The sequence below is a fragment of the Caloenas nicobarica genome, chromosome Z (genome assembly GCF_036013445.1).
Source record: "Caloenas nicobarica isolate bCalNic1 chromosome Z, bCalNic1.hap1, whole genome shotgun sequence".
Lineage (NCBI taxonomy): Eukaryota > Metazoa > Chordata > Aves > Columbiformes > Columbidae > Caloenas > Caloenas nicobarica.
The window spans coordinates 15,697,939-15,725,145 of record NC_088284.1 but is presented as its reverse complement, the minus strand read 5'-3'; the positions used below and the strand labels follow the sequence as shown (position 1 = coordinate 15,725,145).

Below are 27,207 nucleotides of genomic sequence, written 5' to 3'. Positions count from 1 at the left end.
GCACAGTTGGTTTATTTTCTACCTTTTGACAAGAAAGCTAAGCATTTATTCCTCTTTATATTAAGCTGTTCTTAGGTATTATGTGTTCCTTATTCTTGTGTTTAAGTAGAATTTAGAGGTAAGTTTGCTTAGAATTGCCTGGATTTCTATACCATAGAAATACAATAACTGAGAAACCAAATTGGCTGTGACAAGGTATCTTTTCATGATAACAGCTTCTTATCCACAGATCCCATTAATTTGTTCAAAAGGAAAAACAAAATGAAACAAATCCCCCAGGCCCTCAAAACATCCAAAACGCAAAAAACACCCTGCAGTACTTTTTCCTAATTATGGGATTAAGTAATGGCAAAAATCTAAAACATCAGTTTCCAATCGTATTTGGACTAGGTATTCCTGCTTACAGAGCAGCAGGACACATAAATTAAGAGCATACCTTTCTCCACTGACTATCTGTGGTGCCTCAAGGTCTACAGCAGTAGGAAACATCCTCCCCTTCCCCCAGATACTCAAAATCCAAATAGTTTCTAGATATGCTCAGTGAAACAACAATGAGTAGAAAAAAATCGCAAAACTATTGGCTTGAAGGTACTTCTGAAAGTCACCTGGTCCCTGCAAGTGGTGCTATGGCAATGCTAAATCAGGTCAACCATGTCTTTGCCTACCCCTTCTCAGCAGGGCTGCTGCCCAGGCAATCACCTCCCAGCCTGTACTGGCAAGGAAGGAATTAAAATACATAGACTGGCTAAATGCTTTAACTTCTGAGCTACTGTGTAAGAGAAAAATCTGCTGTCATAATGTTGTCCTGTTTTATTTCACTCCTCTGTCTGGGATATTCAGTAAATTCAGACCAAACTGGCACATTTTTTCTGTAAAACGTGCGAACAATTTTTTACTTTAAAATACTTTCAAATGTTAACATTGGACAGATGCTATAGTCTTTTCCATAGATATGAAACTCCAGTACCTCTAACTATTGTGGCAAGCTCAAAAATGATGGCTTCTTTGAGAAAAACACACTTCCACATTTTTATCCAGCAGCACACAGACAATAAAGAGACAGACCCATGTCACAAAGAGCAACATTTTCGGACCTGTGAAAAGAAAACCAGTTACAGAACGCGGTCTTTAGTAACATCAGGTTTATTTTGAATATTCAATTTGTCAACAGAATTTTCTCTGGAAGTGTAATTATTTTGCTAGCATATACGTTTCACTTCACTATATATGCATGGCAAGTAGGTTACATTAGCATCCTTGCAGTGTGAAGAGACATGGGGAAAACAGACTTTTCCAAACATCTGTCAAAGTAAGCACAATCTGCCTAAGACTTGTGGATCTTGGCATGTTGAGACATCTTGCTGTAAATCTATTTCTCATTACTGTCCATTCTCAACTTTGTAGGAGAACGAGTCACACACATTACTAGAGAATCTATTCAAATCTCCTTATAACAGTCTTAGGGAAAAACACAGCAACTAAGTCTGAACTGTTTCAGAAATACTTGCACTGGTGTTTAGGAGAGAGCAAAATCCAGAACTACAGACACAGAAAGATTTAAAAATTAATCTTATTTTCATCTTCGTATGTTCAACTAGTCAAAAAAGTAACCAGTGTGAGGATAAGCACAAAGAGGTAAAAAAAAAACTTTATGCTGCCGTGTAAATTTATGATGAACCCACATTTCAATGCTATACATCATCTTTTGTTTTCCTTGAGATAAGTTAACCAAAACTAGAAAAAATAAAGAGAATGCAACAAGAATAATCATAGATATTCCAAGACATCTTTGGAAACTAAGAAGACTGGGCTGCTTCGGTCAGAAAGAAAGGAAACTAAGGAACAGAATAGGCATCTATGAAATCGTGAATGATGTAGAGCTGAATGAAGAATGACTCATAAATAGTCATCACAATACAAGAAATATGATGCTTTCGCTTCAATTATCAGGTCACCGGGGGGGCTGTTGTTCAAAAAACAGTTGAACAAAATTTACCAAAGGTAGGCCCCTGTGTTGCTGTGAAACACGTCAGTAGGAACATAACCTCAACTCAGAAGCTCCTCAGTCATATGCTAAGAGGGACCCAGGGAGATATTCCCCTCCCTCTGCTCTCTTTCCTGTCCGTTGTGTAAAGTTCTTTGGTCTTGCCCAAGACAAGATAATGGACCGGCAGATATATGGTTCAATATAGCAGATCAATTCTTGGGCATGGCTATTAAAATTGATACAAAAAGATATGAAGAGGATTTCAATACCAGATTTAGGTAATATGATCATGCATGTATGAATGGAAACAGCTATAACATTCATTCACAGCAAGCTGCTATCTAGATGATCCTGATCTTCTTCCACCAGTTCTTGGTCTAGGCAAATACTCATAACTTATGAAGCATATCGTTGGTCTGCAATTGGTCATTTTAAAATGTAAAATTAACTTTGCCTTCCAAAGATTGACTAAGAAAAAAAACCTCTGGAGCTTGTTTGTATATACCTGAGGGGCTGCCAGCTCAGCATTTGCTCTAGAGACAGTTCAGTTCCCTCCACCTCACAAGGAATGTGCTGCCAAAACAAATTGCAAGTACCACTTTTGTGCTGGTTTGTGGGGAGGCATAGTTCCAGGACTCTGCAATGTCAGTAAGAGTTTCCTGGAAGACCATTATCATATTTGAAATTCCTCTTAAGTATTTTAATATGTGAATATTCAGAGCTTTCCACAGGTTTACTTCTAGTAGAAAAGGGCAATTTGTCTTTCAATTCAATGTATTACTAGCTTTGGCTGCTGCTTGTTGGAGGATCATTTTAGTTCAGGGACATTTTTACAAGAAACGGTGTGTTCTCAAATAATTTAACACTGCTGTTACAGTAGTAGGTAACCTACCTGTTTTCTTACTGAAGGAGAAAACTTTAGTTGTCTTGGCTTCCACTGTTTATCTAACATAAACTCTACAGTGTTTTCCTGAAAGTGAACTAATTAAGATTGAGATGAATTCACAGGTTCTCTCTTGCCTTCAAACCAATAGGATTATGCCTCTCAATAGTCTGAGAGACATTAGAAGCGTCATCTCAAATAATGGTCTGCAAGTGCACATATGGGCACTATGGACTCCAAGGGTTAAAAGGAAGACAACGTTTTACCCAAGGGATGCACTATTTTTAGTCTACCATTTCTCCAGTGTTATTAAATGCAGATATGACTAGATATTAATATCAACCTTAAGATGGAGTGGTTAACGGTCGTCTTCTTCAGAGATGCATGTTGGATGCCACCATCAGAGCTTAGGCTTAGTATCACCTCCTCTTGTTTCTTATCCCAGGTGGACATAGCTGGAAAAAATTTCTTCCTGCTTCAACAAGGTCTGTAAGGCACCTACATATTATCTCAGCCTAAAACGAATGCTATTTCACTCTTGCTGGAACACAGAAAACAAACAAATGAAACCTAGAAAAAGATGTTCTGATGAGTGCTATCCACTTCTTGAAATGCTATGAATAATCTTTAATTTAGAAAAATCTCAGCTGTGAACCTTGATCTGTATTTTACAAAAAAACCCCAAAATAAGCACTACTAAGCAATAGGGTATTCCTTACATTCTTCAAAGGCATAATGCCATCTCTGTCTCAGTCCTTCACACTGCCAGACAGTATTTGCTTTGCAGTTCTTCTGTCTTGATTGTTCAAGTCTGTGGACAGGCAGCTGAAACCAACAAGCTGCCCTTTTGATTAAAGTTTTGGCATCCACAAGATATGCCTTAGAATTATACCTAGAAACTCTATTAAAAACAAATAAACAAAACCCAACAACAACTCCAAATTGCAAATATACAGTACAACCACCAAAAAAAAAAAATCTTCACAAGTTTTCAGGATAATGGATACGTATGTACACTTTTTGCTATTACAATGTAACATTAAGTCTAAAACAAAAAAATAGCATTTGACTATATTTCAAAATTAACTATTTTGCCACTTCTTTTATCAGAAACCCACAGATAGAAGAATTATTCCCAGAGAAGACTTTACCATCTCAAGCATCAAGTGATGCTGTTTCCAATAACAAAGCCTCCAGCTCAACACCACCTGTTTTTGTGGAGCTACAGATTATCAACATAAAATCCGTGCCATTTCTCACACTAAAAATCATGCAGACCACAAAAATAAAAGCCAAATGTCATCAAAACAAACAACTCTGAGGCTCTCATGCGGACTGAATAATTCATTTTCACATTTAATTCAGTTAAAGTTTCTATTTTAATTTTGAAAAAGCCACTACAGGTAACCCAGACAGCAGCAGTAGTGTGTGAATCTGAGTTCAATACTGACATTTGGATAACACCTTCTGGGACATAGACAGTGCCTTGTCCACTGGTGAGTCATCTAACTGAGCTACATGAATTTAACACAAATCCAGCATTTTTACTGTCTGTATTTTGTAATTCAAGACTGTAAAGGGTTTATGAAGCTTGTTTTATCTATTTAGGTTATAAATCTCAGAGGCGAAGATCACCTCTCACTTTTATAATACCTCATATAACAGGTCAAATAGGCTGACTGATCCTATAAGCCCTACCCAAATACAGACAAGGAGTGAGGAAGAATGGAAGTAGTATTTATACAAGGTAGGTACAGCGGCACACATGAAGCGGTCAAAGGAAGGGAAAGCTCTGACCCCAGAGCAACAGAGTAACAAGTCTTAGATATGCTTGAAGCATTATACCTCGCAAAAGTAAGAATCACCTTGACAAACATGGAAGTTATTAATCAGTCTTACAAACTTGAATGCAGCCATACCGTTTTCACTGCCCTTACTCTAGTCATGTAAATGCTGGTAGCATCAGCATCTTATGTTAGAGTCTAACTTTTGCATTCAGCTCCAGTCCAAATAAGCTCTGCAAAAGTATGGAAAGAAGGCATTGCATGGTCCTTCAAGTGATCTGCTGCACCAGAGCAAATTATTGCTTATGAGATAAGCAATAATCATCTTGGTGTTACTCATCACTATTTCCACAGTATGGGGGAAAATCATTAAAATCTTTCTGGAAAAATACTTTTTTTGACATTTTATTTGAGACTTAATGAGGAGAAGCACAACCAAATTTAAGTGTCAATTTCCAGACGCAGCTTTACAAGAGTCATGCCAATGCTCTACAGAGTGCTCTTACCATGACTCCATTTTTTATGTGCTGGCATCTATTAGAACAGAATATAGTCAGCTTAGTCCACCATTAGGATCATCCACCATTAGGATGTATTATGCAACTCACTACCAAAACAGTATTGAGATAAAAAAATTACACTGTTGTATTCTCCAGAGATAGTAAAACATGACTTTCTTGCAAATGTCTCAGCAACCAGTCTTCTCCCATAGCTTCTGCATGTGTACAGAATGAACTTCCACAGTCAAGAATTAAAACCAGAAGTTCTTGTTGCTGAATGCAGTGCTAACTGCCACAATTTGTCTCCCTAGAGAATAGTTACAGATGCCTGTTTTCAACTAATCTTATATTGCAGAAGCTAAATTCTGTGCAACACAGCCTCAGTATGGCAACATTTAATTTTATGAGCGATATCACTAGGGACAAGAAGGGCTTCTTGTACAATTAAAGGAGCATAGCCCAAACACTCTGCATTTTGCAGAATTAAGCATCTATGAAGTAACAGGAATTATATACATATCACGAACTGTAGGAGAATATTAATCTCTTCTCCAAGAGGTCACATGGAGACTTCAAAGCCTGGCACTTTCCAACCACTTTTGTTTAGAATTACTGTCTCTGAAAAGTCGTAAAAGATTTTAGATCCAATTCACAGACAACGTTTTTACCAACAAAACTTTTGTAGGGCATGATCTCTTCATTTTGGTGGATTAGACTCAGTATCACATACAGCTCCACTGAAGAACTGCTTATGCATAAATTCTTTATAATCTAACACTACAGTTCATCAGATTACAACAGAGATATATAGTCCTGGAGTTCTTTGTTGTATATCATTCTTATATATATCTTTATTTTACAACTGTCTTTGGTTGGGCACTGCAGAGAAATATGTTCTAGTTCCTTGTAATATTTTACTTATTTACAAGTCCATATCAAAATCTAGAAAACGGTAATTTCTATAAATATCTTGCTGAATCACAATCAATTTTCAAAGGAGCTGAGAAGCACACAATTGACGTAAGATGAAGGAAATGAGCTGCTAAGAGAGCAGGGAAAGCAATCTGGGCAATCACTGGCCCATCATATTGGCACTCATGCTAAAAATGTGTGCCACGTTTGCATGGAATTATAAAGACATTGTGTTACATTGAACAGAAGATGCAATTCAATAGCATTTTACTAAACTTACTGGGTCACACTAATAGGATAATTGCTACCTAGATACGATAATTACTACCTAGAGAAAGGAAACTTAATAAACCTGTCCTGTTCAAGACTACTGGAAGTCATTTGTTGGGATGCCAAAGGCGAAGCTGTTAAAAAAGTCAGAGAAAATGGGATGAATAAAAGAATTGCAAGGTAAGTAGGGTAGCAGAGAACCTGGAGGGCAGAAGTCGCAGAAATGGGCTGAAATTCAAACAGTATAAAGTACCACACTGTGCACTTACGTGTTTTGCTATCTGTTAGAAGCTTCTTAGCTGAATACAACAGAAAAAGCAGAAATCACAGATTAGGACTCCCATCAGTAAGGGCAGAAAGGACTAGAAGTAAACTTTTTCAAGGTTTTGATTAAATTAAAAGGCTTATAGATGGTGGCTTCCTACAATTGCAAGGGCCAGCTCTCTGACTCAAGAGTCCTTTCTGGAAATTACTTTTTTACTTTACATAGTAAGTTACTGTTAAAATTTAAATGCTTCCCCAAAAGTAACTGAGAGGCATTGGGCTAGGGGGCCTCCTAACAAAATACATCTGCAATGAAATATCTATAATTGTTATGGTTGTTGAACATACAAAAAGCCCATTTCTGGGCACACATAAAACAGTCTGACTAACTCACTGATCACATCTGCAGAAACTTTGTGATGAAGTGATAACACAGTATGGACAGCCAGATCCTCCACACTGAGTAACACATAAGAGCATCACTGATTATTTCAGTTATGGAATTGCAAATATATTAGCAGTCCTCCTTACAGAATTTAGGCTCCAAGTCTTCAGATCCACACAACATTATCAGAGCAAGAAATTTCACACATGCAGCTCTTCTCTGGGGAAATGACACTTTTCTCCATATTTCTTTTTAGACCTTTTTAGTGACACAGAGCTAACCAACTGTTCTATATTTAACTGCCAAATACAGGTTATAACCACCCCAAGGCTGTTTTAGACTTCTTCTGAGTGCAATGACCCTGTAGAAACACGAAGTCAAACCAATGCTCTTGTTTTTCCAGTCAAGCCGGATGGTTCTACCTGTGCATTTAAATATTTTGCTAAGTCAGGCTTCAGTGGAGGCCAGGATTGCAAACACATAACAACAGGTGCCCTGGGTCAGATCAACCCACCAAACTAACATCATGTGTCTGAGAATGGTCAACACCGGATAATACATGCAATACCAGGGAAAGTACATATGATGCCTCCTGCACCCATCCCCCATCCCAGGCTTTGGAGATTTACAAAATACACAGAAGTCATTTTTGATTTATTACTCCTCAAAAGATCTCTGTTTCACTTATTTTTTTCAGCATCCCAGTGAACTCATGTTACACGCTCTGTGGAACACTACCTCTTTTCTGTATTTATAGCTGTAATGCAAGGCACAGTCTGACACATTCTGCAATTTGCAATCATTATATTTTTCACAGAAACTGCTGTATGTCAGGTACAGATTACTTGGAAAACTTTAATTAAAAATAAAGCAAAGTCATTTTTATGTCCTCAAGGTAGATAAAGTAGTATTTTCAAAGTTAGTATGAGTCAGCATATCCTTGAATCTACAGTAGGTCTAAGACAACAGGTCAGATAGCTTTTATGGCAATTAAACAGTCAGCATGGTGAACTTATCTTGCAGAGATATCTGTTCTGAAATGGGAGTTTGCCTTGTGTACTCTAAAAGAAAAGTGACCTTGATACATCACTTATGTGCACCTGTGCATCTTGTCCAGTGATTTTATTTCCCTACAGAAACTGAGAATACTGCTTCTCAGATCCAGATTAAGATAATTTGGTTTCAGGGAGACTTTAGGAAAGGAGCCCCACAAAAGTTAGCAGTAAGAGAAGAAAGAGAGAAGTCATTTTGTTAGTGATGAGAACTGTAAGGAGTTTAGAAGGATGCATTATTGACCTACTTCAGCATTTTTTTTTTTTTTTTTAATTTGCAATGAATACACCCAAAATGCTGAAATAACACCATTCCCCCATAAAAGTCTGAGTGCTGGGTTATGCTTAATATTTCATGTTCTGGAATTTTGTTGTGTTTTAGTTCCTCTTGCATCTTCCAGTAGAGAGACACACATATTTGCATGTACAGTTCTTCCCATAGAAGTTACAATGAAATACTTTTGCACTAACTTGCATTTTTATATTTCACTTTACAAAACCAGCCCAAACAAATATCCTTTGCCATTAAAAAAAAAAAAAAAGGTAATTCCCTCATAAGGTATTTTAATTTGAATCATGATGTATGCAGAAATATTTTAAAATTATTCAATCACTCTTGTCACGTTTAAAATATGATTGCCTCAAAACACTTACATAAGTCACCTAAGGAATATAGATTTGGAAGTTTTGAGAGGATAACTACAAGCAACTCTATGCACAGTTCTCATTTTTCTCCAGAGTGGGATCTTCATCTCTGGGTTGGGAACTATTTTTCCAGCCAAGGAGGGGCCACCTGGGAGCTTGTTACCACTTGGCAGCACTGGGACAACCTCTGTGGTGGTACAGGAATCCTCATTGCAAAGCAAGAACTCTTTCTGCTGTCAGCCCTCTTGAGGGAGGTAAAAGCCACAGCATTAAAGACAGCAGGCCATATCAGGACTTGGGACACAGAAGTCTTAAACTGACTTTGTCTATGTCAGATCAGAAAAAAGTTTACCCTATTTCTACGTGTAATAAAACTTAAGATTTTGTAGTTATCAATTATGTCATCAGATTAAGAAAGTGAAAATATGATATTAGAATAGAAACCTTACCTATGTTCACAGCAAATAAATATTATTCTGTTTCTCCTGCATGCCAGTTACTTTGAGTTTTCCTTTGTTGCATAAGACACTTGCTGTAAATTGCAATGAAATTTTATGCAAGTTCAAGTAAATAGATTATACGACAAACACAGTAATTTCACTGGTACCCAACACAAATTATTTTATTATCCTTGGAAGACTAATGAAGATGCTGCAACTGTGTACAGAAATAGAATAAATATACCCTACTTGGCAAAGATTTATAACCGGGCTCTAGTGGAAAGACTCGTTCTGAGAAAATGAAACAGCTGCAAGAACATCTATCTTATTTAAGATGGCCTGTTTTAATGATTTTCTATGCTGCTGTTGAAAGGTAGACTGCAGACTTTTCCGCCTGAGATTATTACTTATCACTGAAATGTGTACAGCATGAAGCAATACAGAAGTCTCCATGAATTTTTATGTACAGCAGAACACACATGATTGACTGTCATTCACTTTACCTCTCTGTTGCTGACAGTAATATCAGGTAAGCATTTCATTCATATGCTTCCTCATATGGCTAGGTTCTCCATGAAAAGAAACATAACGACAACAGATTGAGTAACAGCCTACTAGTCCAATTTAAAACCTTGCTTGGCTTGTTTTGACTGATTTGGACTCACATGCAAACCAAGTCAGAAACCATTATTTAAAAATAGCTTGCTAAATTCTTCACCTTCATCTTTTCCTTCAAAGGCAACAATTTTCCATTTTCATATGTGCTCACTGAACACATCTGCAAGCATTAAACACAGAGAGTGAAGCCACGTCTGTAACAACAAAAATGATGTCATGGCTGATGGTAAGAAGAGTAAATAATCACTCATTTAATTTTTCACCCTGAATTTCGATCTAACAGTGCAACCTCTACCAAAGATGCAAGATACGTCACTGCAAAAAGTAAAAAAAATCAAGTCAGCTACCAAATGAGGAAGAAGAGCAGCAGCAAACACTGCAATCCCATTTGTGGACCTTTGTAGATCTAATCCAGTTGTCCAGGGCCACTTACTTGTCCTTTACAATAGTGGCACAACTGAGGTGTTTAGGCATGTGGTCAGGCCCCCTTAGCACAAGACTGGTTGTGTCTCAGCAAGAACTATGAGATCTTGGTCCTACACTTGCAACCTAAACAGCATATACATTGTTGGGCTGTAGTTAGGTGCAGTCAGTGCAGCCACCTACTGTAGCATACATCCAGTGTGTGTGTCATAGCTGATATCGCTGTCATCATTAGCCCTAAAGCTTTAGTAATTTAAAGATGGTTTAAAACTACTGTGGATATCTCTATGGTAATGTGTCTTTGGACCTCTCAGCTGCAGCATGAAATTATCCAAGTTAGAATTGCTAGATAGTTGGAAATTTCCCAGCTGGATCCTCCTAGCCACCACAAAAATTTCATGTACTAGAAGTGAAGCCTTTTGAAGAAGCAGCAAATCAGGTGGGCATTTCAATAAAAATATAAACAGAATCTGAGAGACAGTTGAAATATTTTTCCAGAATTTTATCATCAAAATATTTCTGTTGTTGGAGCAACTTCTCCAAAGTTTTTCCTGTCCACAGCATACATGCTGGTAACAGAAAAGAAGATACACCTACTGTTGTCAGCTACTCATCAGTTCAGATGACACTTGGAATAAAAAGTTAGAACTGCTTTCCTCCAGAGTGAGAAAGAATTCATCAAAGAATGAATGAGAAGACTTGGCAGCTGCTAGACAAGCATACATGAAGTATGCATGCAAACATGCAAAGGGATTGCCCACCATCCAAAGAAAGCAGACAATCCTGTTCAGTCTTCCTATGCTGAAAGAATGAGTGAAAAATAGAAATCCTGTAAGAGAGACAGTGGTAGATCAACAAAAGGGAGTAGTGGCAAGAAGCGCTGCCAACATCTCCAAGTGATGCAAACGTGGTATGTTGTGCCTATATCATGTCACTACCTCCTTCACTTGTCAAGAAATGTTGAACACTGATTAGGGAGAGTTAGGAACAAGGCATTCGGAGCAGAGGCAATGCCCAGACCAACTACTAGCTACAACTAAAATAGTTAAGGGTTGTGTGGCAGATACGCTGGCAACTGTTTTGATCTCTGACAGCCCATCAACCAGAAGAGGAAATATCAGGGCTGAATAAGTCATTTCTATTGAATCAAAAATAAAATGTGGGCAAATTTTCAGAGAATTTGAATAGCCTTTTGCCCATTGCTGTCTTCTTGTCTGAAAAGTGCCAAATATTCATCTCACTGATGTCAGTGAAGTCTTCCCAGAAGCATGATTTGGATACTAGCATATGGAATGGTGGCTTCTGAATTTGGCCATTTTTACCAGACTACATTTGTGAAATGTACATTTACACACTGGGGGTAGAAGTGCAAAAAGGTACAAAGTTTTTACTGTTGTATTATTGAACACTGTTTTGTATTTTAAGTTCTTTCATTAGATTTTGAAATAAAATACTGTTCTTCCTTCAATGATAAGAAGTGATAGGAGAAAAATGCGGAGTACTTCTTTGCAAGCACCTTTAAAAAACAGTCATGTTTCTCTTTTTCATGTTCTGGTGTACAGTTAGAAAGATAGTTATGTTAAATGTTCTTACAATGTGTATTCACAATCAGAGTTAACCTGATCTCTCTCCTAAAAGACTCTGACGTTCACAAAAGTTTATTGCTGCTCTTTACCACCCAGATATTCCTAAATCTGCCTGGTGACAGTACCTTGTAGGAGTAGTTCTCCGGTTGAAACTCAGAGATGATCATGTATGTCTAGTATCCATTTTACAACACCAGTAACACAAACTGAAACACCTTGCAACTGCGAGCAAGTTGCCTCCATTTTACGTCATTTTATTCCAGTGGATTCTGTGCAGCTATACTACACGAGTTCCTGAATAAAACAAGGGTATATTGAAGACACTCTTTACTCAATTGCTATTTAACATGCTATATGCCAAAAATCGTATGTCGTGAAATACCAAATTGTAAACATACACATAACTCAGACTTGGACAGGTAAACTGCATTATGTATTTACACTAGAGAATAAGCATGACCGTGGCAGTTATGGGTCATCCTTTCACAGGCAACCATCTGCATTAACCATGCAGGAAACCAGAGATCTCTGATAAGACTTTACATGTGAGCTACAGAAGTACAGAGCCGTTTTCAATTTTAAGCTATCTGCAGACTGTTCACAATCAAATTAAAAATAACAATAAAGTGAACAGGAAAGAATGGCCTTTAAGGAGTTAGCAGATTTAAGCACAGCAGATTTTGCAAATCTAAGATGGGGCCACAGACATCTTATAGTTCTAAGGGGAAAAAATCCTTGATCTAAAAATAGCCTCTTGTATAAATCTGGTGGAGTCCATGAAAATTATTCCCTTCTTTGAATATGATTGATTACTGAACTCTTTGAACTCTATGGATGGTCCCTAAGCCAGTAAAAAGCCAGAAGGCTAAAAAACATCTGTATGTGCATTGGTTGTTCTAGTTAACACATATCTGCAACAGGCAACAAAGGAACCTTCCGAGTTGATAACATAGGAAAAAACCAAACAAATGTAAGCCCAAACTCTAAAACTCTTTGTTTGAACTACTTTTTAAGAGAGTTTCTCACCACCTATTATTTTTAGTTCCTGCACTCTATAAGCATGTGTTGAGACAAAATGGTAGGTATTAGAACAAAACCTATGAACGCACAGAAGTAGAAGACTTTGTTCCAAGTACTTTCATGAGGACCCAAACCCACAGGAGCAGCATATAGATATAATTCATTGCAGGATTTTACCAGAGGTCACTCCAAGCTCACCTGAAGGACCAGAGTAGTAGAAGCTAGCTTGTTCACACTGAAATGCGCAAAAATGGCTGAACGCACCAAAGAAACTGCTGCACAAAATAAACTGTCAACATTTATTCAAAATCACTTTTGAAAGGAAAAAAACTGACATTAAGATTAAATTCATTCCCATGCACCAAACCCACTGGCCTAATATACTGTGTGAGTCCTCTCCTGGCACTATCCTATTTGGGCCTGTAATGTAGATGTGTATGCTGTCATTTCACAAAGTGGTACCAGAGGTATCTTCATATTACAACTATTTTGATCATTATGCCCTGCTTAGTGGTTTTAGTTGGATGTGGGGTTTTGGTTTTGGTTTGGTTGTTTGTGTTGGTATGGCTTTTTTTTTTTTTTAGGAGGGGAGTAGGAGGAGGTGCAATGGGGTGGTGTCATGTAGAGTGGGGTTTCTTTTCCCCTGTTTTGTCGAAGCTCTTGTCAGGACAACAAGACTCTCCCTGCAAGCTCCCTTTCCTGTCTCATAGTAAAGGCACTGATTTAGCTACTGACATTCATCCCCCAACTATCACGACACCACAACAAACCAGCATAGTTTGCCCAGAGCAGTACTTCAGATAAGGAGAAAAAACACCTGAAGCTAAGAATTCTTTTTCCTTTCAAGAGTATAGAGCTTGCACTGGCAAACAGACTGGCGTAGTAGTCTTCCATATGTCTAGACAAATATGAGTTATTTTTCTCTTGCTCTCGAATATTAAATTACATAGGTTTAGAAAGACTTCTTAGCTTTTGTGACGGGATGGGAAATAGAACCAGAGAAGAGCACTATTAGGTGACTTCAGGCAGCAGTGGACAGAACTCCGCCTATGCATGTCCTGTTGCAGGGAAAGTGATGAATTATTTTACAAGTTCATCAAAACTACCACAAACTCCAGAAGCAGCATGTTCAAGATGATTGCTGAAAGCCACAAAATTTCTTAGCACTGAGTTGCGAGCTACATTTTTGTTGTGTAACTACAATATCTGGACAGAAATCACTAGATTCAGACACCACATCTCCTCAAGACTGAAAAGTGTCATCAGCTTCCTGTGCCACCAAGACAAATCTTTCTTTTTCCCAAAATAGCCCTCTACACAAGTGTCCCTTCAGCCCCACTCCCTTTAGCTTAAGTCTCTATCCTGGCCTCCTCCAGTCCATAACAGCTGCTCCTTCCACAACCATCCCAACTTAGGCTAGACTGATTACTTTCCTTTCAGTTGGACACTGATGTCTCACTCTGTTTAGCCCATCTCAGATCTTCACTTCATCCATCTCTTCTCTAAACATCCACTGCACCCTCATAGTACTCTAGTTGACCTTTTTATGTCTGCAAAAAACTCCAGAACAAAGGTAGACAAAGATTTCCCAGGTTTCCACCAGTGTGCTTCAGCTGCTGGCCAGAGATCTGTGGGGACAGAAGCACTTTCCAGCTGCTCCAGCCAGCACCCCACCACCGCCAACTGGACCATGTCCATGGCCCTCCACACCATGTCCACAAGAACATAAGAAATCACTTTGCAATCTGAAGCAAATGGAAACAGCCTGAAATGATGCTGTGGCAAGGTGTTCGACATGGCAGTTACTCACATCTTCCACAAGTCACAACACTACCTGGCACATGAACATAGCCCTAACCCTTTAACACATGTGAATGCTTTTATTCTGAAAAGAAACATACCACCTTTTCATGAAAGATTGTGTCATTTCCCAGTATAATTAAATAGCTGTTTAGGAAACAGCTTTCTTTGTGACAGCAGGAAGTAGTGATACATCAGGACAGGATTATTTGGAAATGGATGGATTTCAGGGAAGCAGTCTCAGAGAAAGTCATAATAGCCAACAGTGCAGGAGGCAGGAGACTCATTTGGGAGAACCTCTTCAGACTCATTTAAAACCGATAATTTCTATTGGGTGTCTTATTTCCAGAAAACACCCTTGCCACCACATCAGCACCTACCCTGGAGTCTCTTGAGTTTCAAGAGATATTTGATTCACTTTGTAAGTGAATACACACAAAAACTGAAGCCTCACTTTCTCCCTCCTTTTCTAAAAGAGATTTCTCTGTTTTCTGGTAGCACAATGGCGTGATAAGTTGCATTTCATAAATGGACACAACATTATTAAACATAACTGTTGACAATGACAATCATTGACAAATTCAAGTTCACAGTGCCTTCAGACAGCCTTCCAAATCCATGACAGAGGAAGAATAATGTCCCTTTTGCTGTCCTTGTGGTGAAATGGCAGACCTAAGAGCAAAGGGAAAATGGGGTGCTGGAAGGAGCTCCAAAGCCAACTTCAGAGACCTCAAGTCAAATTCCGCATTTGATCAAGCTTATTTTTTTATAGCACTAAAACTTATACCTCTGGTAAGTGTATCACTGTTTTGATTAAAATGTGCATACCATGAGAAAGGAATCAGATACCACTACCCCAAATATAAACAAATAAATTGTAATTAAGTCTAACAGGTTACAGCTCTATATGCAAAGTGGCTGTGAGCACAGTTTGTCTTAAGCTTATAAACAGTGATTGAATAGCTTGTTTTCCAATAGCTACATTGCTTCTAAAGTCCATTCTGCACTTTTCATCTTGTTCCCTTACCTTACAGTGGACATTCCTGACCCTACTGATGCAGAGTTTCCAGATACCTGTTGTTTCTTTTGATTTTCGTATTTAAATGCAATTTCATAATATCTATATGCTTGCTTATACTTGGCTGCGTTCTCTGTGAATTCTGTGTGCTGGAGTCCAGGCGGCCCAAATCTCTGCAAATTCTGCTCCACTCTTCCATGCTATCAAACCAGCTGACATTGGTCCAGTTTTCCCATTCTTCTAGAAAGAAAGCTGTCTCTTCACTTGCAGTGTCAATCCAGGGTAGGAGATTGACAAATTGTAAATCTACATCAAAATTAGTTCTGCATTTTCAAAGTGAGAAACTCACATCATTAAGAGCTTAATGTTGAGACTGATTCTAAAGTAACACCATTTCGCAGAGCGGCTTGTCAGCATAAATCTAAATTCTACCTTTTCTATATTCAGGGTGTGAAATACTTGTCACTGGATGGCCAAATGAGTGGGTAGAGATATACAGGGATTTTTTTAAACAATTCTCCACAGTAACTGTCTATTCACAGAATTAGGGCTAATCCAAAAGAATAGAATGTCTCTAACACATTTTCTTCTTTTTTAGCTGACAATACAAGTGAGAAAGAGATTTATAAATAATTGGGTGCTGAAAGCTGGGGCAGTGATTGCCACAAATGCTTGACTTGCAAGGGAAAAATAGAGCTCATGAGCAAATGGACTAATGGCCTTCTCAAGTGAAGAAAGTTACCTGCACTAGACACTACCTCCAGAAGGCTGTGCCCTATGCCATCTTAGTCAGAATTAAGAATGTATCTCCAGACAGAACTTCTTCCTCACACAAAAGGACAGGTGACTCAAGGTTGATGAGCCAAAACCAGCAGTGTTTTGTGGGAGTCATAGGAGCTTCTATAAAATGACCTCATTGTACTTCATGGCCTGTGAGAATTGCCCCAAAGAAAATGCCCTCAGAGAAACAAGGGGTCAGTTGGCTGTTGCTGCCCTGCAAGACCAGTGACTTACTGGGCTAGAAATGCACCTACTAAACTGGGCCAGAGTGAGACAGTACTACACAAGAGATTGTCAGGTGGCACTCCTTACTGTAAACTCATAGCCTCAACCACAAAATAATGCACTTCGAACACACATACTGCATTCCACAGTGGCCCACACATTTATCTTGACATCTGTAAAGGTGACTGTTGGTTTTCTGAAGCCATAATCCTGCTACCATCGACTTATTTTGAAGTTCAGAAAACAGTGGGTTTAGTTACCACGACAACACTCCCCAAAAAGAGTTAAACTCTACTACACTGTAAAACACTTCACATGCTATTTCCTAGCAACGGCACAGGTACACACAGTCTTCACTGAAGGCAATTTTTAAAAAGCTACATATACATCAAAGATAATTCTGCAAACGTCACATACACCATGCTTCTTTCACTCCAGGCTACACTGAAAAACTCTGTAATAGAGACAGATCTGAATCTTAAAAAAAATAAGAGAAGTGACCAAAAGGCAGACAGGAAATACAGGCAGAGAATGACCTATAAGGAAAGTAAAGTGCCCTGAGATCTGGCAGCAGTGCAAGGTGGCCCAAGAGGAAAATTTAACCCAAAGTATGGTTTCTTTTCCATCTCTGCTTCCTCTTCACACATCTGCTTACACTTTCACCAAATCTTACTGTCCTGCACTTGAATTTTCAGGCAACAGCACCTCTGAGGGAATCTGCAGACAATCCAAAGTGAGATTACAGTAGTCATTCAAACACCAAGTCTGCTTTGCACTGTGAAGATTTTCATTAAAATCCCAAACAAAACCCAAAACCAACAACAACAAAAAATCAAACAAACCCTCAAAGTTGCTGCTTTTTTTTTTTTTCTGTATAACATTAAGGTGTATTAATGCCCGCAGCTCTGGTTGCATTAATCTGACAAGCTCGTCCATGAGCACACAGCATTTCAGAAATCACTAGGATCTAGAAACGATACTCCTTTTAACTTCCACAGGCTTTAGGTATCATTACACAAAATTCAGGACTTCTTCACAGAACATTACCAAGTTTGTGAAAATATGCACTTGCATTACTCCTTACTTCACAGAAGACTATGCTGTATGATCCAGCCTGGTACAGCTACCTCATCTAGGAACTCATGGATGCAGAAGAGGTACAGCAAACTATCTGAAATAACAGGCCCCCTGAGAAGCTGAATCGCAGAATCAGAGAATGTTAGGGTTTGGAAGGGATCTTGAAAGACCATCTAGTCCAATCCCCCCGCCGGAGCAGGAACACCTAGATGAGGTTACACAGGAATGTGTCCAGGTGGGTTTTGAATGTCTCCAGAGAAGGATACTCCACAACCCCCCTGGGCAGCCTGTTCCAGTGTTCTGTCACCCTCACTGTGAAGAAGTTTCTTCTCATGTTTAAGTGGAACCGCCTGTGTTCCAGTTTGTACCCATTGCCCCTTGTCCTCTCATTGGTTGTCACCAAGAAGAGCCTGACTCCATCCTCATGATACTCACCCTTCACATATTTATAAACATTAATGAGGTCACCCCTCAGTCTCCTCTTCTCCAAGCTAAAGAGACCCAGCTCCCACAGCCTTTCCTCATAAGGGAGATGCTCCACTCTCTTAATCATCTTCGTTGCCCTGCGCTGGACTCTCTCCAGCAGTTCCCTGTCCTTCTTGAACCGAGGGGCCCAGAACTGGACACAATATTCCAGATGAGGTCTCACCAGGGCAGAGCAGAGGGGGAGGAGAACCTCTCTTGACCTACTACCCACCCCCATTCTAATACACCCCAGGATGCCATTGGCCTTCTTGGCCACAAGGGCACAGTGCTGGCTCATGGTCATCCTGCTGTCCACCAGGACCCCCAGGTCCCTTTCCCCTACACTGCTCTCCAACAGGTCATTCCCCAACCTATACTGGAACCTGGGGTTGTTCCTGCCCACATGCAAGACTACACTTGCCCTTGTTCTATTTCATTAAATTCCTCCCTGCCCAACTCTCCAGCTTGTCCAGGTCTTGCTGGATGGCAGCACAGCCTTCTGGCGTGTCAGCCACTCCTCCCAGCTTGGTGTCATCAGCAAACTTGCTGACAGTGCACTCTATTCCCTTATCCAAGCCGTTGACGAATATATTGAACACTACTGGTCCTAGCACTGACTCTTGAGGCACTCCACTAGATACAGGCCTCCAGCTAGACTCCGCCCCATTGACCACAACTCTCTGGCTTCTTTTCGTCCAGACCACACTTCCTCAGTTTAGCAGCGAGGATGCTGTGGGAGACTGTCAAATGCTTTACTGGAATCAAGGTAGACCACATCTGCTGCTTTGCCATCGTCTGTACACCTTGTTATGTCTTCATAAAAGGCTATGAGGTTGGTTAAGCATGACTTCCCCTTGGTGAAGCCATGTTGACTGCCCCTAGTGACCCTCTTATCCTTGATATGCCTTGAGATGGCACCAAGGGTAAGATGTTCCATCACTTTCCCAGGGATGGAGGTGAGGCTGACTGGTCTATAGTTACCTGGGTCCTCCTTCTTGCCCTTTTTGAAGGCTGGAGTGACATTCATTTTCCTCCAGTCCTCAGGCACCTCTCCCGTTTCCCAAGACTTGGCAAAGATGAGGGAGAGCGGTCCAGCAATGACTTCAGCCAGCTCCCTCAGCACCCGTGGGTGCATCCCATCTGGACCCATGGATTTATGGATGTCCAGATTGCTTAATTGCTCCCTAACCCAATCCTCATCAGCTAAGGCAAACTCCTCCATTGCCCTGCCTTCCTCTGGGGCCCCAGGGGTACGAGGCTCCTCAGGACAGCCTCCGGCAGAGTAGACAGAGACAAAGAAGGCATTCAGTAACTCTGGCTTCTCTGTATCTTCTGTCACTAGGGCATTCACCCCATTCATCAGTGGACCTACATTGCCTCTGGTGCTAGTTTTATCTGCCATGTATTTGAAGAAGCTGAAGAACCCCCGCCAGGAACACTTTTTTGAGAGTCAGGTGTTTAAATGCTATTACAGCAAATAGGCCAAACTCATCATCTCAATGTGATAGATGCCCAAGGCACAAAGGACGCATTCGAGCCAGCTGAAAGGAAATGTCTACGTAAGATGCTTGGTAGTCTTGCCTCTCACTTAGACAAATGGCAGACCTGATGTGGTGTTTCATTTCACAACTTAAACCTGTTCAATTACTCAGCTGTCTAAAACAACACTTAAAGTATGATAGAGGACTAGATTATTCCTCACCTGAAGAGAGGAATGGGAAACTATGTGCACATTTTCTCTGTCACACCCTAGTGATCATCAAGCATTCTCAGCTGCATGATTTCAAACCTATCACCTGCATCCCAAGGGCATGTGCTGCTCCCCAGGGTATATGGCACAGCTTCTCAGCTTGCATTATGTTTTTCAGTTGTGTGGTCAGTTTTATTTGAAATCCATCTGCTCTGCATTCAGCATGATCATGGACTATTAGAAATTGCCAAAAGATCCACATAAAGCTCCTCAGAAAGTAAAACCTCAGAGTCAGGTTGTGGAGTCATTCAAAACCTACCTGGACACATTCCTTTGCAATCTCCTCTAGGTGTATCTCCTCTAGCAGGTGGGTTGGACTAGGTGATCTCCAGAGGTCCCTTCCAACCCCAGCCTTTCTGTGTGATTCTGTGATTTTGCACATAGCAAATGGTACAAAGTGAAAAACAGATGCTACTAACACTCAGTTTACTTTAAACAGTTTAGTGTTTTGGGCACTGAAAGCAAATATTCCAAAGTAACTTTTTAATGGAGTTCATGAAAGGCAGGTCCTGTTTGACCAACCTGATCTCCTTCTATGACAAAGTGACCCACCTAGTAGATGAGGGAAAGGCTGTGCATGTTGTCTACCTGGACTTCAGTAAAGCCTTTGACACTGTTTCCCATAGCATGCTCCTGGAGAAACTGGCAGCTCATGGCCTGGATGGGTGTACTCTGCGATGGATGAAGAACTGGCTGGATGGCCGGGCTCAAAGAGTTGTGGTGAATGGAGCCAAATGCACTTGGTGGCCAGTCACGAGTGGTGTTCCTCAGGGCTCAGTGTTAGAGCCAGTTCTGTTTAATCTCTTTATCAATGACCTGGATGAGGGGATTGAGTGCACCCTCAGTAAGTTTTCAGATGACACTAAATTGGGTGGGAGTGTTGATCTGCTGGAGGGTAGGAAGGCCATACAGAGGGATCTGGACTGGCTGGATTGTTGGGCTCAGGCCAGTTGTATGAGGTTTAACAAGGCCAAGTGTTGGGCCCTGCACATGGGTCACAACAACTCCATGTGACACTACAGGCTTGGGAGAGTGACTGAAAAGCTGCTTGGTGGAATAGAATCTGGGGTGTTGATTGACAGCCTGCTGAACATGAGCCAGCATGTGTCCAGGTGGCCAAAAAGGCCAAGAGCATGCTGGCTTGTATCAGGAATAGTGTGGCCAGCAGGACTGGGGAAGTGATCATCCCCCTGTACTTGGTGCTGGTGAAGCCGCACCTTAAATACTGTGTTCAGTTTTGGGCCCCTCACCACAAGAAAGACATTGAGGTGCTGGAGAGAGTGCAGAGGAGGGTAACAAAGCTGGTGAAAGGCCTGAAGAACAAGTGTTATGAGGGGCAGCTGGGGGAACTGGGGCTGTTTAGCCTGGAGAAAAGGAGGCTGAGGGGAGACCTTATCGCTGTCTACAAATGAAAGGAGGTTGTAGCATGGAGGGTGTTGGTCTCTTCTCCCAGGTATTAGAGCAAGTGATAGGATGAGAGGAAATGGCCTCTAGTTGTGCCAGGAAAGGTTCAGATTGGATATTAGGAAAAAATTCTTCATGGAGAGGATGGTGAAGCACTGGATTTGGCTGCCCAGAGATGTGGTGGAGTCGCCATCCCTGAAGGTGTTTTAAAGACATATACACAAGGCTCTTAGGGACATGGTTTAGTGACAGTGTTAGGTTATGGTTGGACTCCATGATCTTAAGGGTCTCTTCCAACCAAAATAATTCTAAGATTCTATGTCTTAGAGGGGTTCAGGGATCCTGAGACACTTGTTGACTTTCAATGGCAAAATGTTTGGGGCTTTTTGTTCTCTTACAAGCTGCCAACACGTCTCTTTTCCTATACAAACTAAGGGGGATGGGTGGAAGAAGATGTATTTTATATTTAATGATATAAACACCTATCTTGGAGAACAGTTTTGGAAGTTTAGAATGCTGTGCGACTCAATACCAAGTAAGTTTAATCTACCACACTGCTCTATTTCCCTTGCCAAGTGGTTTATTATTTTCCAAGGAAATTGTTTTCTCCATTCTGTAGACCTTCTCCTGATTATTATTGCTTAAGAGCACAAATACAGTGCTTGTTGAAGTTTACCTGCACCATTTGAAGGAGGAATGGACAGGTTAGATATGGAGCAGCAAATCTTTGCAGAAGTCCTGTATTCACTTAAGAAGTCTGGGTTAAGAAGTCCAATAAAAGCACTTCTCTACTAGCAATTTTCCTTATGGTAAGAGATATTCAGGCCAGCACCTCTCAGAACAGCTAGCTTAAACTAAAAAGGTTCTGCACTGTAAGACAGTTCAGATATGACTGAACTGTAACCACTTTTTGGAATGCAAATTTTTTTTTCTGCCAATTTTTCAGGACTTCCAAGAGGATTCTGATGTCTTAGATGTTCTATTGAGTTGTGAAAGGGACATTCATCACATTAAATCACAGGATTTGGAGATCTATTTTCCAAGTTTGCCCTACATCTGGTATGTTCCATGCTCTACAGAACATACTAGCAGCCAGTTAAACAGGAGTATAGTTCAAACAAAACAAGAAATGCAAGAAGTACAGTGACTTTGCTTACACATGATACTGCTTTAAAGAGAAGAAGTGTATTTGAAATCAAAACAATGCTTAGGGTTGCATTTTTCCAGGACCTGTGGGCCTAATGCAACTCTCTCCATACCTGGATTTCTCAATGATCGCCATAGCACTTTATATTTGGCAGCTGCATCCTTTCCCCTGTTCTCCTAGGTTTTTTTTTTTTTTTAAAAAAAAGTAAAAGCTTGACATATTGGGGCACATCCTTCTCCTCAGTGCTTCCACCTGCACAGATCAACATTAGTAACAGATACAGTCCCATTGTATTTCCTCTTATTTCTGAGCTTTGCTTCTAATAATTATTTTGCTGTAGAAAAGCCTGAGAACTGATAAAACTTGTTCCTAGTGTGACTAACTTTCAAGAAAGGTTCATAAACAGTCTTTTCTCTTCCACAAAGAAGAAAGAAGCATAAGAAGAACTAAACCATTATACCTGCAATTCTTGTCATTTCAAGAAGAAAAGATTAATCAATGGGAGACTGCAGAGGGTCTTCTTATTCTTTTTTGCTCTCACTAGACTGTATGTTAGCAACAAGAGCCTTAAGACTTGTTTGTTCTTGTAGTCTTTATGTTTGGCTAATGTTTAAGTATCAAGATGTTCAAGAAAAGTACATCTATGCATATACTTTTGATTAAGATTTGCATTTGGCCATAATTAAAAGTTGCATTTGTAAACATAAATAAGGTGAACTTTTATTATATTTTCAAATCCCCAAGGAAGTGTTCAAGAAACTGTTTACTTCTTGCTAAATAGCGGGTAATGTTGCACTTCAGAACTGGCAATAGTTGAGCAATGGGTCGAGCAGCCATTCTACACCCAGTATCATCTTGTGCTAAATAGTATGCCTCGGTGATGTAAGCTAAGTGGCTTGTATCTTTATATGAAGCTGATGCAGATTTTGAGATATTAACACTGTTTGCTGTCATGATACTGACTGGTTTTACTAAGGAGGGAACGTGGTCAAGAAATATCTCATTTTTACACGAGCGCTTCTGCTCAAGTACCTTAGCAACATAGCGGCTGACTGGGCACCAGAAACTGCGGGTCTTATTCCAAATTATGGTGCAGATGCACCTTATAACACTTAACAAGTCCACTGAACACCTTTGTCAGCTAACCTGTTGATATTTGTTAGCAAGCTTTTGAGATCCACGAAGAAACACACACATACGAGAACTGCTGAGTGGTTACTCATAAGCAGTGCGAGCAGGATGCGATGGTTTTTATTTGAATTGAATCAGGTTGAAATCATTACAGGTTGATTTCTCTTAAAGCCAGTTTAGTATTATGGTATGGTTGAGTTTTAAAATACTGTATAAATATATGGTCAAATGTAAATAATGCAATATTTGATGGGGTAAACAACTGAAGAACAATTTTGAACAGAAAATGAAGACAAATGAAACAGCATGGTTTAAGTGGACTGAATAGTTGCACAACTTAAATATTGTACTAATATGTAACAGTGCCGACAGCCATTTGACCCATGTATTTGTTTTGTCCCCTAAATACAGTTAGATGAGATTGCAACGCAGCTAATACATGCAGCCAAGCATCACAGCAGTTAAACCCATGTGGTATTACTAGAAACTTTTTTCTGGTTTTGCTTCATCTTAGAATTTCTGTGGAAATAAATTTTGTTATCAGGTACTACTGGAGAACTGTATTTCCACACTTTTCCACTTCTTATAGCCCACCAAGTGTCAAGTATTATCTTGCTTTTATGATAGCTCTGTAATATTCTGAGCTTGCTTTGGCCACACAAATACTCAAGTATGATATTAACATGCAGGAAATTGTGTCAGCAATAGCAGCAAGACTGGAGGCTCTAACAGTCTAAAAAGAGCTAAAATATTTTAAAGATCTGAATTCTTATAAGAATGGAAACATTTCTACTACGTCATTGATGCAGTTGTTAAGTAAAAAAGCATCATTTCCCTTATGTGCTTGGGACTCTAAAATTGTAAAAAGAACTGAAACTATCCAAATAATATTACAGTGCCAAATATGAAGCTCAAAAGCCTCTGAAATATGTTCACTTTTAATAATCAGAAAGTTGACAAATATATTAGTTTATAAGAGCACATGATGTAATAACAAACAATAATTCTTAAGAACAGAAAAGCGCATTACCACTTTTTTTAAAAAAAACTTTTTTCAAATCTCAGTTTAAAGAATTGTGCAAAAATTTCTATTTTGCTCTCCTCTGCATTAAAAATATACCTATATATTGCATTTTGCCTTAAGTATTCTACTCTGAAATCTAAAAAAATTCCAAAAATCCAAGAAATGTAACGATTTTTTTACTCTAGTCCTGCTCAGACTTTATGCCTATCACTGATTATGCAAGTTCTGTTTCTGAATGAGGAAAACAGACAACGTAACTGCAGACTATTCTGCAAGTTTCTCAGCATTTGAACGAACAAACTGAATGTGAGTTATGGTGGTAGTTTTTGGTGTTTGTTTGTTTTCGGTTTTTGTTTTTGCTTTTGTTTTTTCTCTGTGATCTCTCTCAAAGGTTTTCCTTAGATAACTTCTGACTTTTGAACATCACATGATCTTTTAATTTCTTAATTATATTAAAAAAACCCAGGACTTATTTAAGCCTATGGGACTACTTTGTGACATGATATCCCACTTTAGTGGTACAAGAGAAAAGTAAGCTAAGGTGCAGTTGGGATCGCAACACCATTTGTTTTGATAATAAACTCTGGAATAGGGCAACAAAGTAAAATTTAGTTGTTAGTCAACTTTCAGAGGAATAAATTTTAAATCTACTCTGATATATAAAACCACACCAACAAAAAAACCACCAGCCAAACAAAACAAATCCCCAAGCAAAACAAACCCCGAACTATAACAAAAAAACCCCAAACCAACTAACTAAACAAAAACAACACAGCAATACTTTATTTAAAGTGCTAAACTTACGTGAAGATGTTAATGAGCAGGTTACTGCAGCGCCTGCCTTGGCCACTGAGAGAGAGACCCAAGCCTTCCAGATTGGGAGTGAGGTGACCCTACAGATCCAGCCCCTGTCTGCCCCTCATCGGAGTATCCCCCAGCCCTACACCAGAGAGGCGTTATGTGCCTATGTGTGCAAATCATAGTGGTTCGGTTCTCAGTTGAACGTCAGCACCTAGCAGCAACAGTTCATTTTAACCAGATACAGGCGGAAGAAAACGGGATGAAGAAAACCCAACAGCAAGTACGGGCTGTTTGCTGTTGAGAATTAAGGGTCGATTTTATTCCAGAATATTAACACCTCTCCCAGACGCCCACTCTCTGCCACCAGCCACAGGACTCGAAACAAACCCTTCCCACCCCAGTTCCAACTCCAGGGGCAATCTCAGCAGAGGGGAACCCCGGAGCCCTCGGAAGGCTGCGGAGCGGAGAGATCCCAGAGGCCCGGCGGCCGGCGCTCAGCCCCGGGGGGGCTCCAGACGTGGCCCCCCCGCAGCAGTGCCAGCTCGACCCGGCCCGGCCGCCGCAGCTGCGGTGAGTCAGTGAGCACCAGGGCAACCGCTTCTCGCAGCTGCATCCCTCCCGCCGAAGCATCATCTCTCTCCCCGGCGGAGGCGGGGGACGTTCTGTCTCTGTCCTCCCTGTGCCGCGGCCGGCCGGGACCAGCCCCCAGCGGGACCACCCCACGGAATGGTCTCGGTTTACCTTACCTTGATGCTGGCGTTGCTGGTCGGGGTTTCCGCCTCGATGCCGCAGCAGCGGGGCGTCCTGGCCCGGGCGGAGACACCGGGGTCCCTGCGCTCCTTGCGGCGGGGGCCGCCGAAGGGCGGCGGCTGCCGGCTCTGGTAGGCGAGGACGGCGGGGATGGAGTCGGCAGCGTCTGTCTTGATGAAGAGGCCGTGCAGGGTGGCCGTGCCCTGCGAGATGGTGGTGGTCTGGTGGGGGGAATTGGAGTCGTCCGAGTCGCGGCAGTAAATCAAGCCGCTCTGCGAGATGTGGATGCTGGGGGCGCAGCCCATCCCTTCGCTTCCCCACTCCGCCCCGCTGCACCGCCGGCGGGCCGGCGCGCTCCGCTCCCACCTGCCGCCCGCCCGGGCTGCGGGGCCGTCGCCGCTGCGCTGCGCACCCCGCGGTGGCACCGGCTCCGGCACCGGCACCACCCCCCGCCGCTGGCGCTGCCCTCGCCGCTCCCGCCCATGCGTCGCCTCCCCAGCACCCCCGACCGTCTCCTCGCGCCGCCTCCAGGGACCCCAGACCAGTTAAGCCCCTTCCCCTCCCCGGCAGCGTCTTACGAAGTGCCTGCGGCCACCGGCCCCTTCAGCCGGGGGCGGGAGGGAGGAGGAGAAGCACCATCGGTGGTGCAGCCCCCTCCCGACCCTGGCAGAGGGTCTGCTTTCAAGCCTTCCACATGTTCAACACGACAACCTCCAACTGTGCCAAATACTTTTTTTCTTCTTTAAAGCATTAGAAATACTTATTTTCACAGTTAAAATGCACCTACTTCCCTTACCCATGGATGGGTAAACCTCAGTTGTTTGAGGGGACTGCAGGGAGGACTTCAGAGCTGCACCACACTCTCTACAAATTTAGAAAAAGGGCCAGGATTGTTCCACAATTTTTAATGTTGTTTTTCAATTAGGCAAATACGCAAAGACACAAACTGGTATTTTAGCCTGTACATCTGATAGATGCCAGTCCTTGTTTCCAGTCCCTGGGGAGATAATAAAGCAAAATGTTTAAAGCTGCAGAGATTTACACACCTTCTTAGCTTTCCACAGTG

The 27,207-nt window shown here is 41.0% G+C and overlaps 1 protein-coding gene across 2 annotated transcripts in view; it reads right to left on the bottom strand.

Moving 5' to 3' along the window:
* PDE8B (phosphodiesterase 8B) overlaps window positions 1-26,625 on the bottom strand; it is a 76,767-nt gene extending 50,142 nt beyond the window's left edge. The window contains exon 1 of one of the 2 annotated variants that reach the window (XM_065655762.1): window positions 26,138-26,625. In XM_065655762.1, the coding sequence (XP_065511834.1) occupies window positions 26,138-26,446 (309 nt within the window). In that variant the 5' untranslated portion in view covers window positions 26,447-26,625. The remainder of the gene's footprint in view (window positions 1-26,137) is intronic. The other variant, XM_065655763.1, reaches the window with a different exon arrangement.
* Window positions 26,626-27,207: the final 582 nt, after the last annotated feature.